Raw genomic sequence first — 16,687 nt, forward strand, 5'->3', positions numbered from 1 at the left:
GGACTTTGCCCGCCGCGGGCCCGAGGTCGGCGGGGCGGTTTCCCTTCCGGGCCCGGCGCAGCCCGGGGTGTCACGGGCGGAACGCGGCGATCCCGGGTGGCTCCGGTTGCCCCGGGCGCGGGTCCCGGGGGGCGCGGGCGGGTCCCGGTGTGGCGCTGTGTCGCCCTCTGCTGTCCGAGCGCCGCAGCTGCAGCCGGGGCCGTTCCGGACCCTGCCCGGGGGGATCCGGGTCCGCTCTTCTCCCACCCTCGGAAACAGCGATCGAGCCGCCAAGGGCCGAGTCCATCTTTTCACGTCAAAGGATGCAACGAGGAAAGGGACTGAGGTGCCAGCTGAAGGCTTCAAGCACACCCGCGCTTCCTGGAGCTCCTCAGAACCTTCCCCATCCCTCCTGCCCCGGGCTGTGCCCGCTCTGTACCCACCTCTGTGGAGCAGAGCTGGGGGGCTGCACTGCAGGACAGAGCTAGGCACAAGCAGGAGAAGAGAATTTAGGGAGTTTTTGATGAAACAGAGGGACTCTGTGGTGGGGGAACAGAATACAGCTGCAGCCAGAACATTTCTCTCGCTTCCAGGAGCTTTTTCTGGTTGAAGTTTGGATCTACCAAACCACCCCAGACCTGCCACAGGCTGACAGGCTTTTAGAGGACTCAGGGCACCTGTAAAACAGCTCTCTCTCCCCTTGCAGCACTGGGAGAGCTCAGCAGGGACCATCCCAAGCTGGGATGCCATCCCTGGCACAGGAAATCCCACCCTGCCTGGAGTAGAGCACTTAGAGAGGGCAGGAAAGACAGCAGAGGAAGAGACCCCTATTCTTGCTTCTGCCATCATTATACACAGGACCGTTGCATCTTGGCCTCCAAAAAAAGAAGAAAGGCTTCTGGCTCACTTTCAAATTAGGTTTTTAATTAAATAAATAACGGCGAGGGGTCTTCAAGGCAGTGTCACTTCACAGTGTAGGGCTGGGGGGCAAGGGAGAAGAGTCCAGCATTGGGAGCGGCTCAAAGTGAATGTGCTTTGTAAGAAGGAAAWAGAAAACCCCAACAAAAAAAAGCAAAACCAAACCTCCTCCCCCAGTGACTCCCCCTCCCTGTCCCAGCCTTTTTCACCCCTCTCCCTCAAAGTCATGTGGAAAAAGCGCCGCGCTCATGTTGAAAGACCCCATGCAAATCTGTAAACAACACTGAAGGACATAAAGAGATTTCTGCCTCAGCCAGCTCCCCTCTCCTTTCACTAGGGCTTGAAACAAACCAAAAGAAAAAAATGGTTTCAGGAAAACTAAGAATGTTCTCAGCCGATGGAGGAGATGCCAAGGCCTGGCCCTCCCTGGGAGGGCTGCCTGTGCTCTCACCCTGCCTCCTCTTCTCCCTTCAGACAAGGAGCTTCCTCTCACCCCCAGAAAAGGGGAATCACAGCCTGGGCAGTTCCACTATGGAGCAGGCACTCGTGTTTGCTTTCTGTTCCCAGCAGCTGGGAGCAGCTGGAGGGGAGGCCTCTGCCCACCACTGACAAAAGCCATGCCAGGTGAAGGCAGCTGTACGTGCCTGGGGCTCAGCAACTCCCAGCACAGCACTGGGGACCAAAGCAAACCCCTGCTGAAGCACACAAAATACATCTGAGGCTTAGGAGATGAGAAAATGTCTAATCCTGGCATCCCATGGGGCTGTTGGATGCTGTCTCTGTGCTCCTGCTGCAGGGCTGAGCACAACTTCCCAGGGCTGGGTAAAAGGAGGATGGAGGCTCGTGGGTTTAGGTACCTGCAAAATCCACTGTCAGCAGAGTTGAGTGCATGATCATGGCCCCAAAGCCTCTACCAAAGCAAGAAAAAAACCCTCAACCTAAATCCCTTTCCAACTGCAGAACATGACTGGAGGAAGGGACTGTCTGCACCAGAGCCTTGCCCAACAGGGGAGCAGAAAGAATTCCCTGCATGGAAAAAGGGGAATGGGAACACGTTGAGCCAGTGGCCAATCCCAGACAGGGAACACACCTGGGGGAGTGAAGCAGGTTTGGATTCCAGCACACCCAAGGACAGCCACCCCCGTGGCTCTGCATGGCACCTGGCACCTCCCTCAACATGGCAGGAAAGACCCACTTTCCTCTCAGAACAGTCAGTTTTGTGACACAGGAAGGGCAGGAATGCTCAGGGATGGTGTGCAGCAGGAATGCCCAGGGATGGTGTCCTCCCCTTCCTCAGACTGTGCTACCATCCATATCCCAGGCACCCTGGGAGCTAAGCAACCATTCCTCCCTCTACTGACAAATTGTTGGAACAAACTAGGAAATTACAGATGTTTTTTACCTGCATTTTACCCTCTCACTTTGTGGCTCAGTGAAGAATAAGTCATTCCATGCCAGCAGCAGAAGCATCTCTGGGCCAGCATCACTGTGGATCTAGAAAATCCTGTTACTCCCCAAGAATTCTGCCTGGCCCAGCACTGCAAAGCAAGGTGAGAGGGACTCAAGTGCACACCACGCTGCTGCACCACTGCAGCATCCCTTCCCAAGACCTGATGCTTCTCCCCAGGGGCTGGGTGCAGCTGAAGCAGCCAGGATTATGTGGCTGCTGCAGGTTTGCTGCCTGTCATGACCCACGGATGTCAGGAGAAGAACAGGGTGAGTGGCTCCTACTGCAACACACTGCCCGTGGGAGAAGGGCCAAGACCCGTCAGCCTCCCTTGGAATCACCMTGCCCATCTCTGCAGGAATCTGCCCTGCAGCTCTCAGCCCCCCAGACTGCATTCTCACCATGATGGTGACACATCCCTCTTCTCAAAGCACCTCTGCCCTCAGACTGTCCCACTGGGGCCGAGGGACACGTCCCCTGTCCTGAGGCAGGGACTCTCTGAGCAGACTGGCATCACCTGGGGTGACACATGGTCAGCATAGGAGGGGTGGATGGATCTCCCCACTCAGGAAAGCCAGCCACTACTTTACACGATTGTGTCAGGATACACTGGAGCAGAAAGGTGTTTGGTTTCACTGTAGCCTTGGAYCAAGGAGGATGGAAAGACGGATTCCGACCAACAGCTCCAAACTGTCCCTACAGGACAGTGGAAGTTCCAGAATTTCACTCAGTCAGGTCAAAGTCCTTGCTGGGTCTGTGACGAATTTGTGACTGGAGACTCTCACTGTGACAGAGGCTCTGACCGAGCCACAGGTGCTGGGCAAGCCTGATGAGCAGTCAGGAAAGTATTTACATCTCCGATGCCAATGAGACCGAAATCTGTGACCGATAAGGACACTTGCGCAGGGGCCACCACTGCCTCAGGGTCTCTGTCCAAATCCACGGGGTCAGCAATCAAAGGCAACCCCTCGTTAATGTCTGCAGGGAGAGTGAAGTCCATAGTTATTGTCTCACCAGAGTTCTGCAACGTCTCCTGCTTCTCTGCCAGTCCTGCTCCAGCGGGGGGCAAAGCAAAGAGCTCTGGCTCCGAGGGGGTGACGGTGTGGCGTGGGCAGGGTGCAGGGACAGCACCCGAGGGTGTCTCCTCCGTGGGGTCAAAGGAGCAGTTTGTCTCCGAGGGGGTGCTGCACTCGTAGCCCTGCCCCGACTCACTGATGCTGCCCAGGCTGCAGGCTGTGCTCTCCACACTCAGGGGCTCTGCTCAGGGGAGGAGAGAGGGATGGAAAACCACAGTGAGTGCACAACACACAAACACCCAGGTCAGTCCCACCCCATCACAACAGTGTTTGTTTGATGGCACAAGTGTTTCTTTATTACAGCAACCAAGATCCCCGCCAGCGCGYACCGAGGGAAGGCAAGATGCCGACAGCAGATGGGAGGCCATCAGTGTTTCTATGGAAATTCAAGGAAACCTCACAGACACACTGCAAGATAAGCCAAATCCTAAATCCTATCCCCTCGTGCCAACAACCCCTGGGAGCTGCCCACACAGASCCTTCATCTGCAGTAGGACAGCGAGGGAGTGAACCCATGTTGGGCTCCCTGCAAATCTTCTCACAGCCAGCTCTGTCTGAAAGCWGCTTGCATCTGATTTCTGGGATTTAACCCAGCCTCTGGAGAAGCTGTTTGTGTCAGTGCTYTGGAAGCACCTCACTCAGGTGTCCAGTGCATAATCCTTTTGTTTTGGGAATAACCTAGGCCATCCCTCCAAGCCCAGCACAGCCACAAATGTTTCACAGTCACCTCTGGTCAATGCAGGGACAGACAAAACTCTTCTACTCACACCAAAACCCCACTGCAGACAGAAGCAAAGGAAGTTACCTGTACTCTCGATTGCTATCTGATCTTGACCAAAGTGAGCATCCAGGCAGCCAGYTGCAGAGGGAATTGGTGGGGAGCTCCGAGAGCGACTCGCGTTTTCTACTTCAACCCCATCCAGGTCGTTGTCGGTGAAATCCCTGGGGGAAAAGAGAGAGCTTTGCCACCATTTGCTAAGCAGAGATGTAGGCAGAAGAAAGGGTGACTGAGATTAAAACCCATCAAAAAATAAAGCAGTGGGACTGTAGAAACATTACTAGAATGAATGTCCAKCCCTCCTTGCTCTGCAGAGCCTGGTTTAGACTCTGCCCTGAGGAAATGATCTCAGGTAATACAGTGTGGCCAAGAACATCCCATGATAAACCAAAATGGGTTCTCCAGCTTCACCAAGAGCTCTTGTCTCAGTTCTGAGAGCCTCAGCCCCTTCCAAAGGGAAATAAATCCATGGTCAAACACCCAGGCAACACCCAGCTTCTTGGCATGACTGCGGTGGGTCCTTAGTGTGCCAGCAAAGAGCAAGTGATGAGAACATATTTTCCCACCCTGAGAGGATCTAAGATTTCAGGTATTTTCCTGTCTTGCATCAGAATTTAAAAAAAAAGAAATCTAAGCCTTCATCTAATGTTTTTAATTGATTCAGCTTCAATATTTCATTTTGACCTATTAAGAGATTTCCATTTCAACCTTTTTGAAAAGGTGTATTTTGAAAAGTATCTTCTGTAATTAGCATACATTTCAAAGGGAAGAATTTGCCTCAAAGGGAAATTAATTCAGGTTCCAAACCACCAGAAGTAAGTGGGTTTTTGAATTTAAAAAGCTCCCTTCCCAAAAACTCATCAAGCTGAGTTCTTTTGCCAAAATCAGCTCTGAATCCCTGTCCCTAGTCACTTGTGGATGCATTTGTCTAAAATAAAACCATTTTCAACACACAGAAAAGGACAAGGGAGTTCATATCCATGCAAACAATTCTTTCATCTTCCCTCCCCACACCAACTCTGTGTTTGTGCTCTGAGAACACCCCGTGCATCCCTCCATCCTCCCACCCCAGAAACCTTCTGGAGAAGAAAGCGCAGTCTGTTAAGCGGAGGTGCTTTGCAGCAGGAATCTTCACTGGGAGGTTAATATTACTAATTTTAGTGTGAGAATATTCCACGCACGTGGCTCCAGGGTGGAGGACGTACTTCTTCCTTCCTAGACGAGTCTGCTGAGTGAAGTAGTCATAGCGCTCTGATTTTTTCCACATGTAGTAATACTCCACACACTCGCCCACCGACCGGGTRCGGACCTGAGGAGAAACACCCCAGTCAGGGCACACCCACCCCCATCCAGGTGCATCTCTCCTGGAGCAAGGGCTATYTTCCCATTTAACCAGCACAGAAAATTCCAAGTGCATTACAGTGATTTACATTGCTACTATGGACACATTGCTGCAGAACAGAAGCACGTACTGAGGTTTCCGAGGTGGCCAGAGAAAAGAACTCCCCACAGCACACAGCTGTTGTCACAGACCCCGTGTGGGCCACACGCACTCGTGCAGGACTTTCCTGCGCTTCCAGCAGCAGCACACTTAGCAGAGAGAGCAAACCTGCATCCATTGTCACTGGCCAGCGTCAACATGCCTACAGTTAACCAGTGGTAGAACTGGACTCTCTGGTTCTGCCAACTCCCAGCACAGCAGCATGTCCCGGGGCCCAGCTCTCCCTACAACAGCATCTGCCATTCTAGAGGACCCCAGGGGACTTTACGAAACATCCACATGCTCAACTCACTCATTCACAGAAGTACTGCAAGGGCTGAGAGTTTGGAAAGAACTTTTGAGACTCCAGAAAGGGCTAATCAGTAATTAACTGACATCACTCATGCAGGTCAGTGGTGTTTGTGACTTCTCCCACCTGGAAAATAAGGCAGAGCAGGGCAGTGAACAGCCCATCACCTGCTGGCATGAGTCAACACAAARCCTGGGGTGGGAACTCGGCCATCCTGAACTCCCTGTGTCAGCCGAGGCCCAAAGGACACCTCTGGTGCCAAAGCACTGCCTCCTTCCCCTGCTCCTGATCTGGGGAGAGCAGCCTTACCTTGTTTGCTTGGATAAGGTGGAAGTTTTTCCCATGGACCCTAAAGCCATGTTCAAAATTTCTACATTCTTCCTCGCTCCAGGCACAAAGCTCATCTGTAGCAGAAAGGAAGAGGAGTTGGAGATGTGCAGAATCTAGGAAGAGTTGCATGCACCTTGATGTTTGGGATAGAACCCAAATTTGGGGGGTTCTCACCTCTGATAACCTTCACGTTGAACCGTAACCTCCGCAGTGCCTCTTCTGCATTGAAGTTGCATTTCACCAGCTCATACAAAGCCTGAGAAACAGAAGGAAATCACTCACAGCACGTACCTGAGCAACTCACTGCAAACCAGCCTGCTCATGACTCACATTTGTCTTGAAAAATTTCTATTTCCCAGCAGCCACCTTGCTGCTTATCCCAGTTCAACCATCAGCAGAGATTATCTCACTTTTTAAAGCATTGCATTACAAACCGTGGGACTGGACAGATGCAGCTCCACCAGCATCTAACCAAGCTAGTTTGAAGTAAACACAGCTGCTCTGTAATGGCTGATCTGCTGACTTTTCCAGTCTTCCCAATGGGAGTGTAACCAACCTCTCCAGACCGCAGCAGGGTACACACCCTCACTTATCCATGATGATCACTGGAGTCAGACCTCACTGTGACCTCTGTAGGGAATGTGGCCAGCACCACCTGGGTCTGTGTGGGCTGCAGGAGTCCCTAAACTCACCTGCTCGTTGTCYTTGACCACCTCTCCCTCTGGCAGGCTGCTGCCAGACAGCTCGTCCCACTGCCGCTTCACAGCGCGGTACAGGAACTCTTCCACCTCCCTCTCGGGCAGGATGTTTGGGTCCCAAAGCAGCTGATCTTCATTCTCATAGGCTAACAGAAAAAGCACTGAAATAAGATAATCAAACAGAGAATTCTGCTGCTTTTTCAGAAGTGGTCTGCAGGGATATGCATGGGGGAGACAGAGGAGAGAGGAAAACTTTGCTTGCTACTCCAAACCTGGCTCTAGAGATGACAACCATCTCTCAAGGCACTGCATTTCCCCTCCTGATTTTGGAGGCAGGTAAGCTCTTTACATCTCTTTTAGGGCCCTTGGCACAGGCTCAGCTTGCTTCCATTGTTTCAGAAGGGTTGGCTGGCAAAGTTTTTGTTACCATATTTTCAAAGATTGCTRTTTTGATTCATTAATCCTGGCAACTAAAGACCCTTTTAGCTTTGTTGCCCAGGAACTCAACAAGCTGGCATTCATACTGCACTCATTATTGGACAAAATATGCAAATTAAGGCACCTCTGTCTGCTCTGCAGACACCCCAAAATCACAAACAGCTCACCTACAGGGAGCACTGAATGACAGTAACTCGGGCTACTTGAAGATGTCAGAGAGAATAAATTAGAGCATCACCAGAAGGGTATTCCTTCTTTTTGGCTACAGCTGACACCCTCTCCTGCAAACCTGTCACACCAACCCAGTTCTCACTGAGCTTCACCATTTCTGTACCTCTGTTCCCAGCCCTATTAAATCAGGCTTGTTTAAGCCACTAAAGCTGGATGTCAGCACTGAAAATTTCCAAGCCTGGAGTTACGAAGAGTGGTGATCCAAAGCCCATCAAAGCCCCTGCCAGCAGCCCTACACCCAAACAARGCACTAAGGAGAGGCTGCCTTACCTTTTTGTCTGTGCCTGTTTAAGCGCAGGATGGGAACTGTAGCCTGGTACTGAGGTCCAACCATGATCTCCTGAAATCCCAGGACAGAGAAGTGAGAAAATGGAAATGGGAAATGCTCCGTGCAGGCTGTGCTTCATGATTTAGAGGCTACACCACTGCAAAGATGATTTATTTACTGGTATCTCCAGTTGTCACTATTATTTCTAGTGAACCCTGACTATTTTATAGGGTAGCTAAGAAGATTTACTACCAACCAGATGATACTGTGGGGACCTTCAGCATTTACATAGTTTTAATGTGAAAGATCTATGGCAAGCAGCTAARGCTGGAGATAAAGCAGTGCAGAGGTTCTCCTGCAACCTTCACAGCCAGGATGAATTTGGAAGTTTGCTCCTCTCTTTAGAAAGATGGTTCCCCCTCAGTAAATCCTGCTGATTTCACCTTTCTAGGACTACAGAAATTTAGAAATTACAAGGTGCAGATTTCATTTACCAATGCACAACAGATTTTCCTTATCTGAAGCAGAAGATAATTTCGAGATTATACTAAAAACTCCTCTTGTAACCCACACCTGCCACTGCTGTCCACAAAATACAAGACATCAAGCAGCAGACTGGGGAAATATCAATGATTTGGTGTCATGCTTTCCTCTAACTCACAAATTCCCTGTTCCAGTGCACTCAGATCATTTACCTTCTTACACTCGTTGGATGGGATGGAATCCACCTCAGAATCCTCAGCCATGGAGGAAGCACAYGGAGATGAACATGGCTCTTTGTCTTCATCCGCAAGGAAGTTGTTTGCTTTGTGGGAAAGGAAAAGATCYGCAGTTATGAATTGTTTTTTCCTATTCCTTTATGTTCCCTCTCCTTCCCTTCATTTTCTGTCCTAAAGTCCCTTTCAGCATAGTCTACAGTGACAACTTACCCGTGTTTTAATTCTCTCACTTTAAATAAAAGAATTTGCACGCTTGCCACATGGATGGCCAACCTAGGGAGCTCAGATTCCTCAATATTGCAAGCCAATAGAAGGAATATGTTGAAGGTTGGGATATTTTCCTTTTGTTTTAGGGAATTTTGTCCCTTCTGTTGCTAAGCGACAATAATGACCAGTACTTAAAATAAAAGGGGAAGGGTGGAAGTGTACAGGTGGCTACCCCCTTAGCTGGAGGGTTTGTAGGGATGGAGATACCTCGAGATTTGGGCTGGGGAAAAGGAGCTGGGGGAGCTTCTGACTCTCTTGCTCTCTGGGCATTCGGAGGGGACACAAGCCACGATCGCTGCAGGAAGAACCCAGTGCCACTGTGGAGTTCTGTCTCCTATTTTTCTTCTCCCACCATRGGTGAGGCTCTGCTCCTAAGAGCATCCATTGAACTGAGACCTCATTAACCCCCTACCTCACTGGAAAGGACTCTCACCATCAACTCGGGGGTTCAAGGGATACCCCCCCAGGAGCCTGAACCCCTCCTCCTCTGAGGGAGCCTCTCCCAGTTCAGGAGTCTGGGGCCTCTGCTGTTTGGTGTTTCTGCCACACTGTAACGCCACACCCAGCCTGGCGGGACACACCACGGCTCCTACGGAGTTTCTGCACCTCCTGCTCGCTACCTCGGGTGAGGCAGCAATTGCCAGCCCAGCCGCTGGTGTGAGGTTCCTTCTGCAGCCCAGTCTGCCATCCAACCCGCCCGCCATCACCGCGTGAGGGAGAGACGGGGCTGAGCCTGCGCCACAGCGCCCCCTGCCGGCTTGGAGGAATCATCACCCCAGTGCCACAGCGCCCCCTGCTGGCAGGGAGGAATCACCGCCCACACCCTGCCAGAGGGGAGGAATCACCGCCTGCCCGCGCCACAGCGCCCCTGCCGGAGTGGAGGAATCACTGCACCCACCCTGCCAGCAGAGAGGAATCACTGCCCGCCAACCCCACAGCGCCCCCTGCCAGAGGGGAGGAATCACCACCCGCCTGCACCACAGCGCCCCTGCCGGAGTGGAGGAATCACTGCACCCACCCTGCCAGCAGAGAGGAATCACCGCCCGCCAACCCCACAGCGCCCCCTGCCAGAGGGGAGGAATCACCACCCGCCTGCACCACAGCGCCCCTGCCGGAGTGGAGGAATCACTGCACCCACCCTGCCAGCAGAGAGGAATCACCACCCACACCACAGCACCCCCTGCCAGCAGGGAGGAATCACCACCTGCCCACACCACACTGCCTCCTGCTGGCTGGGAGGAATCTGCCTGCCTGTGTCACAGCGCCCCCTGCCGGCGTGGAGGAATCACCGTCCCTGCCCTGCCGGCTGTGACCATAACTGCACCRARGGGACAGCRTGGGACAGCCCAGAGGAGGCTGACACTGGGTTTCTGCTTTTGTTTGGGGTTGCTGCCCTTGCTGTTGTTTGTTTGTCATGTTATACATATTAGTAAAGAACTATTATTCCTTTCCCCTATACCTTCGCCTGAAAGCCCCTTAATTTCAAAGTTTAGTGATTTGGAGGGAAGGGGGTCATATTCTCCATTCTGCCTTCCTTGGCAGACACCTGTCTTTCAAACCAAGATAAAATAGCATCATTTGATGCAGAGTCCCTGTCACATGCTTTGGCTTCCCACATATTCCAGTATTTAGGAGCTGCCAAAACACATCGCTCCACTACTACTACTGAATTTATTCACTGGTAGCAATGTCAGATGAGGTACTGATCTTTCAGACTGCAATTACAGCAGCCAGCAAAACAATTCCCACTTTTTCAGTATTCTGAGTTACAGCTCAAGAAAATTCTCCCCTTCATCCCACTGCTCATCAACGCTTTGTCCTGTCCTACCCAAAGSCTGGTAACGCCTCTGCCACGCAGACAAAACCCAGAAGGAAAAGTGGAAAATCTGATGTCAGGAGACTGACAAAATTAAGAAAACCATTCTCACCCTCCCCTGCACATCATATGTAAAAGTGAACAGCAACTACTTAGGAACTAGTGACACATACAGCCAGGCTGGTTTGGGAATAAGTCCGATGCATCGTGGGACGTGACGGATGGAGTCAGATCGTCAGCTGAAGATTGTGTCTCCTCCTCTTCTTCCCCTGAAAGCAAATCCTTCGCTATTTGYTCCTTTTAACAACAACAAGAGAGTGAAAAATATTTTTAAAATTAAAAAGKTATATGAGAGGGAGTGAGGCCTAGAGTAAAAGCATTTCTGGCCAACAGTGGCCACATCCACTGATCTCCTCACCCTCCCACAGCTTGTCCAAAGACAGATTCTCTCTCACACTCCCACAGCACCCAGACTATTTTCCCTAGAAGCACTTTAACAAGTGTCATGAGTGGCTTCCTATGGAAGGCAGAGAGTATGAGCAAACTACTCTGATATGTTCCACTCCCACCAAATATCATCCTGAAAGATGATGAAGGAAAAAAAAAAAACCCAAACCCAAATATCCCCTGCCCCCCTTCACTTTCTACATATTTCAGCTAGAACAGGAGGAGCCATGGCTTCACCTGGGAAGGTACAAACCTTCCCTGGCTCTCCACAGACCCATATCTAAGTGCAGAGACTTGTAACTGAAGTTCCATCAAGAGTTTTTAAAGAGTTCTTTTTAAAACAGATRTCCTTTCTCCCTTCTCAACAGTTTACATTCAGGTTTGTGCACCTGGTGATCCTCATGGGGACACCAGAACAAGGTTTCCTTGCCCTGGCATCCATCAAACCCCTCTGAAAAGGGGGGAATTAAAAACTCTAGCATAACACAGTGACCTGTGCACACACMCAGGCAGAGAGCTGCTCTCACCTTATCCAGAGTCATGTCAGGGAGGTTGGGAGTGATGTCATTGCTCTCGCTGTCCTGCTCCGAGATGGGATCAGATGCCTCATAGCCATACAGTGCGAGCAGCTCCTCAAATGGCATTTCACTGCTCTGAGCAAGAGGAGGACAAAGCTGCATCAGGAAGAGAACAACCACAAGAGCACCACGCCAGGGGCAGGAACATGGGCAGGCAGAGGCAGTCAAGGCAGCTCTGCTCCTCTGAGGGGTTTGAGCAGCCTCAGGGCAACAAGAGAGGTAGGAGGGTCTGTTGGGAGCCACCATAACCCTCTCAAAGGGATGGAAAAGCCAGGATCTTTCACCCCAAAGAAATACAATCTAGGGCATTTTTAAAATACGTTTATCATTTATTCTAGATTTCAAAGAGGTAAAAGGTGCCTGACAGCACAACTGTATTTAAGCAGAGAAAGGAGAGAAGGAAATCCCTGTATTTGTCCTGGCTTGAAAAGACATTGTCTGTCACCAAGAACAATTTGTGTTCCACTGAGGTCTCAATGGGCCCACCCAGAGCAGCACCACGTCAGCTCATCTTTGTGAAACACTGACCATCACCCCAACAGCTGATGGTTCAGCAAGGAGAGCCAACACCACCTGCCAGAGTGGCTACTTGGCAGAGGAAGGCTCCAAAATTCACTTCACTGCTGTCTTCTGTTCTCAAAACCATTTCTTCCCATCCAAATGCAAATCTGACTCATTGTTGGGTGACCTGAACCCAGCTGAAGTCAGGGCTTCACACAGCAAACAAGCAAATCCAGCAGGTAATTTCCCCTCCCCTCCCCTGCTGCCTTTACCTGAGGGGCACTGAAACTCTTCTCCAGCTCTTCTAAAGATTTCTGCTTCTCCTGAGTCTCATCTTCCTCCCTYTCTTCCCGCACACCGTAGTTCTGGGAAAGGATCTCTGCCAGGTTCAGTCGATGATCAGCTGAGCCCATTGACACAACTGCAKGGATCAGAAGAAATTGGATGTTAGCACCACCATGGACCAAATCCTGAGATGCAACAAAGCCAGGGATGATCCCTTCTTGTGGTTGTGCAGACATGATAAACCAGAGGAAGAGATGAGGCAGAATGGGACAGGGAACACAACTGGTGGCAGTTCCTCTGTCAGCATAAAGCCTGGTTCCATGCACATTCAGGTCCCACAGCTGACTGGAAGCTGAATCTGAAGGTTTTCTGAKTTATTTWTGTGTCTGTRGAAGCTGAATCTGAAGGTTTTCTGAGTTATTTGTGTGTCTCTGGATTTGCTGGTGTCACATGAGTGCACACATTGCAGCCTTTCCTTCACCTGGGGGCATTTTTAGGGTAATCACCCCTTACTCAAGAGTGGGCAAATGCACACCTGTAGGAGCTCTGGCAACTTTAAGCCTTTTCTCCTCTGTAAAACTGCATGGGGATCAATGAGGAGATGTTRGAAGGAGAAGGGAATTGTTTCCTCTGGAACAGAAGGATCTCAGCCATGAGGTACCTGCGGCGCTCTGAAGGGCGGGCTCTCCAGGACATAGGCCACGGGCTGGGTACGGGACCACCCTCGGACTCTGCCGGCCAACAGAGGCCTTCAGGAAAAGAGAAAAACACCTCTGAGACAGCTCTCCTTAAARACCTCTCCACCCACTTCACTTCACCAGCAAATGCAACTCATTTAAGTTCAAAGCAAAAGTTWTCCAAACCCCCCAAAGCCATGTTAAGAACTGCTGTTCAAATGAGCTCATCAGGTGTATCAAACAATTTCTCCTGGCATCCTCACCTTCCCCTCAATCCATGTCCTTCCAWCTTTTTCACCTCCATCACTCCATTCATGACTTATCCTCCCACCAGTTTAAGACCTCAGACCTTCATGGTCTACATCTTCACTAAAAAAAAAAACACCCTGGACCCTCAGCTGTTATTCTGAACACACACATCATATCTGTTTGAGCACAGCATTGTTAGGGGCTGACCCTTTGGTGTCTGAAGCAACACCCTGGCTTCTCCCTAATGCCTYACTGCAGCACCCAGGAGCTCAGGGACATGAGCTGAGAAGGCAGAGAAGGTGTCTGGTRGGACCACAAATGGCACAGGAGAGGTGTGAGAAGCTGAGCCAGGCAGACCCTGAGAACAGGCACCTGCAGGGTGGCATTTGGTGCTCGGTCACAAGTTCAGGCAGCAGCATGGGCTGAGGAAAAMAACCCAGAACATCTGCTGCTCCTCGGGCTGCTGTGCGTGGAAATGCTGTTCATCAAGCTCAGCCTAGGCAGGGAGCAAACAGGTAAACAACCAAAGCTTTTGGGGGACTGAGAGAGACMAAAATCCCAGGGTCAGTCCCCCAGTCCTCAGTGACATCTCTGTAGGATTCTCAGCCATCAACAATCTCAGCTGTGCACCATCACTCCTTTACATTTACATTTACAGTGCTTCCAATCTGAGGCTCTTACAACTTACTTAAGAAAACAAAGTACAGCTTCAAATTAAAATCTATATTCTAATAACAAAGCAAAGTATACACCAAAAAAAGCCACCACAGACTRCATGTTCTGAGTTAGTGCCTTCAGCTATCAAGCCACAGGCTGGAATTCTGTAGCAAGGAAGAAGATGGCTCCAGTCCACCATCCCTGAGTACCTGATTAGTGCAGGTAAAATAACCCCCACTGAGACCACTCTGGCTCCAGACAGAGCCCTGCAACTGAGCACACAAAAAGGGAGAAGTTATGGGATGATGAAAGGAGAAGGGGACAGACTCCATTCTGAGGATGGTCATACCAGGAAAGGGCTCCATAAGTTGAGAAAGTGTCAATGTGCCTTTGTTGGGCTTTGCTGGAATGGGACCAAGGTACAAAACCCTCTTGGATAAATCCTTCCAAGCAAACAGCCCTGGTTTCTTGGAAAGGGTGTGCCTACCCTTACTCCCTCTGGATCTTGGACACTTTGCAGAACTCTTTGCTCAATAATCTGTAGATCATCACTGTTGATCCCCTTGCCTGGGCATCAACAGGGCTCTGAAAATGAAGACTGAAGTTGTTGGCATGGATGGGCCAGATTGAAAAGGTGTCAAGAATACTTCAGGAACAATGAGATCTCTCATTAATGACCAGGTGCTGAAAGAAAGAGGATTGGCCACTACAACAGGGTGACAATTCCATAACTAATCACGAGTTTAATTCTCTGAAAGGAGGACCAGAGCAAGTGGGAATGCTGGAGTCATCATGGAACAACCAGCACTGACACCTCAAATCCAAACATCACACAGGAGGCAGAAATGCAAGAGCATGGCACACATCAGAAACACTGAGAATGGTTCTGGGACAGGGTCACTGCTCTTCCTGCTGGTCAGGRATTCCATCAAAGTCACAGAGGGGAACTCCAGTTATTCTCACAGYGCACTGTGATGCTGGAAATGGCTCCTATGCCCATGGGGCACTCAATCTTGTGGGGAAAAAAGGGAGATTAAATTCCTTTAATCTCACTTTACCATCCTCAGTGGTGCTTTGCTCCTGCTGGTTTCTGCTGCTGAGGTATGAGAGTAACTTTCCTCTCAGAAGTTACACAGAGGTTGGTCAACTACTCACTCTCRTGATTGTATTTCTGGATGACTCCATTCTGGTGTGAACTCAAGGTTYTGAGCACATGGAATGAAGCTAGGCCATGATTTAGGAAACATGGGGAGATGCAGAGCCTGAGCTTTCTGCCCTGACAAAGTCATTTCCCAGTGTGAGGTGAATTGTCTCTTCCCAGAGAAAACCCTCCAGGCTGAAATCACTCTTACAAGAAACTGAGAGAAAGGAGGTTTCCCTTTCCAGTGTTTCTCTTCAATAACTAATGCTGTTTCCTGAGTCAGTCTAACACACATTTCAGATTCAGCGAGAAGCACTCCTGGTTCCTCTGCCTTGTCCAAACTCCTTGGCCATGGGGCCATTTTCCACAAACTCCACAAACTTCCTTCCCCAGAGGAAGGAGAAGAGATTCGTCCTGCAAGTGATGCCTCTGAAAGACCAGAGAATGAACAGCTGACACGACACATGGACCACCTTCTGCACTGCTCAGGAAGATCAGGGCCACATCAACATCACAGCAGAGATGCTCCACAGCCAAACCTCACCCAGGAGACAGTGACTCTTCCTGAGTGTCCCCTGGACAGACCTCGCTGACCCACAACAGTGCAGAGTGCTGGGGCAGAACTCTGGCCAAACAACATGCCCAAGCATCACTCTGGCACAAATAAATGYAGGAGTTTGGTGCTTCATTGAAGGCCAAACCAACAGACCAGGCAGCACCTTCYTCATGCAGAAATACCCTGGAAGCAAAGCCCTGCCCTCGGACAGACGCTGTCACAGCCAAGGGGGATCCAAGATCGCGGCACAGAGTACCTCAACATCTTCCCAGCACCCTTGTTCCGTGTTCTGGTCACCACAGAAATGCAGTGTGCATGTGTCACACCAAYCATTACAACAGGTCAAGGATATTTGAGGGGCATGGCAAGACTKGATGGGCGATGGTGTCACCAGTTCTAAGTGTGAAGGTGTGACGGCAGAAACATTTCAGCACAAGACACAAAGGCAAACACGACATGGCAACTGGGGAGGCAGTGGGGAGTCCCCACCTGGTCCCCCTCACCTTCTGGCTCCTAGGCAAAGTGGTGARAACCATCCTGGCCACCCAGACCAACCATTTCCACCACCTTCCCCAGCACTCTGCCATTCGCAGGGTCCTGACCTATGTGCTCTCCCACTGCTCAGGCCATCTCTCACCTCCAGCCTCTGGGAGCCCCTTCCAGCATCTCCACACCCCTCACCCCAGCCCCCAGCGACCCCACACCGCTGTCGGACACTGCTGGGCCAGAACCAGGGACTCCCAGCCCGCTCTGCCCCCGCTCCTTTCCGCCCATCACCTCCACCCCGCGGTCCTGCAGCCACCGGCCCGGAGCCCCTTCACGCGTCCCTCCGGGCCCTTCT

The 16,687-nt window shown here is 50.9% G+C and overlaps 1 protein-coding gene across 6 annotated transcripts; it reads right to left on the minus strand.

Annotated features, from left to right (window-relative positions):
* Nucleotides 1-883: 883 nt before the first annotated feature.
* On the minus strand, nucleotides 884-13,585 carry MIER2 (MIER family member 2). 6 transcript variants are annotated; one of them, XM_057377521.1, is made up of 12 exons: nucleotides 13,228-13,585; nucleotides 12,554-12,702; nucleotides 11,730-11,855; nucleotides 10,929-11,052; nucleotides 8,649-8,758; nucleotides 7,956-8,025; nucleotides 7,011-7,162; nucleotides 6,493-6,574; nucleotides 6,298-6,392; nucleotides 5,275-5,507; nucleotides 4,226-4,362; nucleotides 884-3,601 (listed from the first exon to the last, which is right to left on the minus strand). In XM_057377521.1, exons 2-12 carry the CDS (start codon nucleotides 12,692-12,694, stop codon nucleotides 3,126-3,128), a joined length of 1,746 nt encoding a protein of 581 aa, XP_057233504.1. In that variant the 5' UTR covers nucleotides 12,695-12,702; nucleotides 13,228-13,585; the 3' UTR covers nucleotides 884-3,125. The 6 variants fall into 6 exon arrangements, with proteins under 6 accessions (XP_057233504.1, XP_057233503.1, XP_057233507.1 ...); XM_057377520.1 differs by having other exon boundaries at nucleotides 7,011-7,177; XM_057377524.1 differs by having other exon boundaries at nucleotides 5,380-5,507; nucleotides 13,228-13,583.
* Nucleotides 13,586-16,687: the final 3,102 nt, after the last annotated feature.

This window comes from Malurus melanocephalus, unplaced genomic scaffold (genome assembly GCF_030028575.1).
Source record: "Malurus melanocephalus ecotype Western Australia unplaced genomic scaffold, MMel_1.1 scaffold_318, whole genome shotgun sequence".
In the NCBI taxonomy this organism is placed as follows: Eukaryota; Metazoa; Chordata; class Aves; order Passeriformes; family Maluridae; genus Malurus; species Malurus melanocephalus.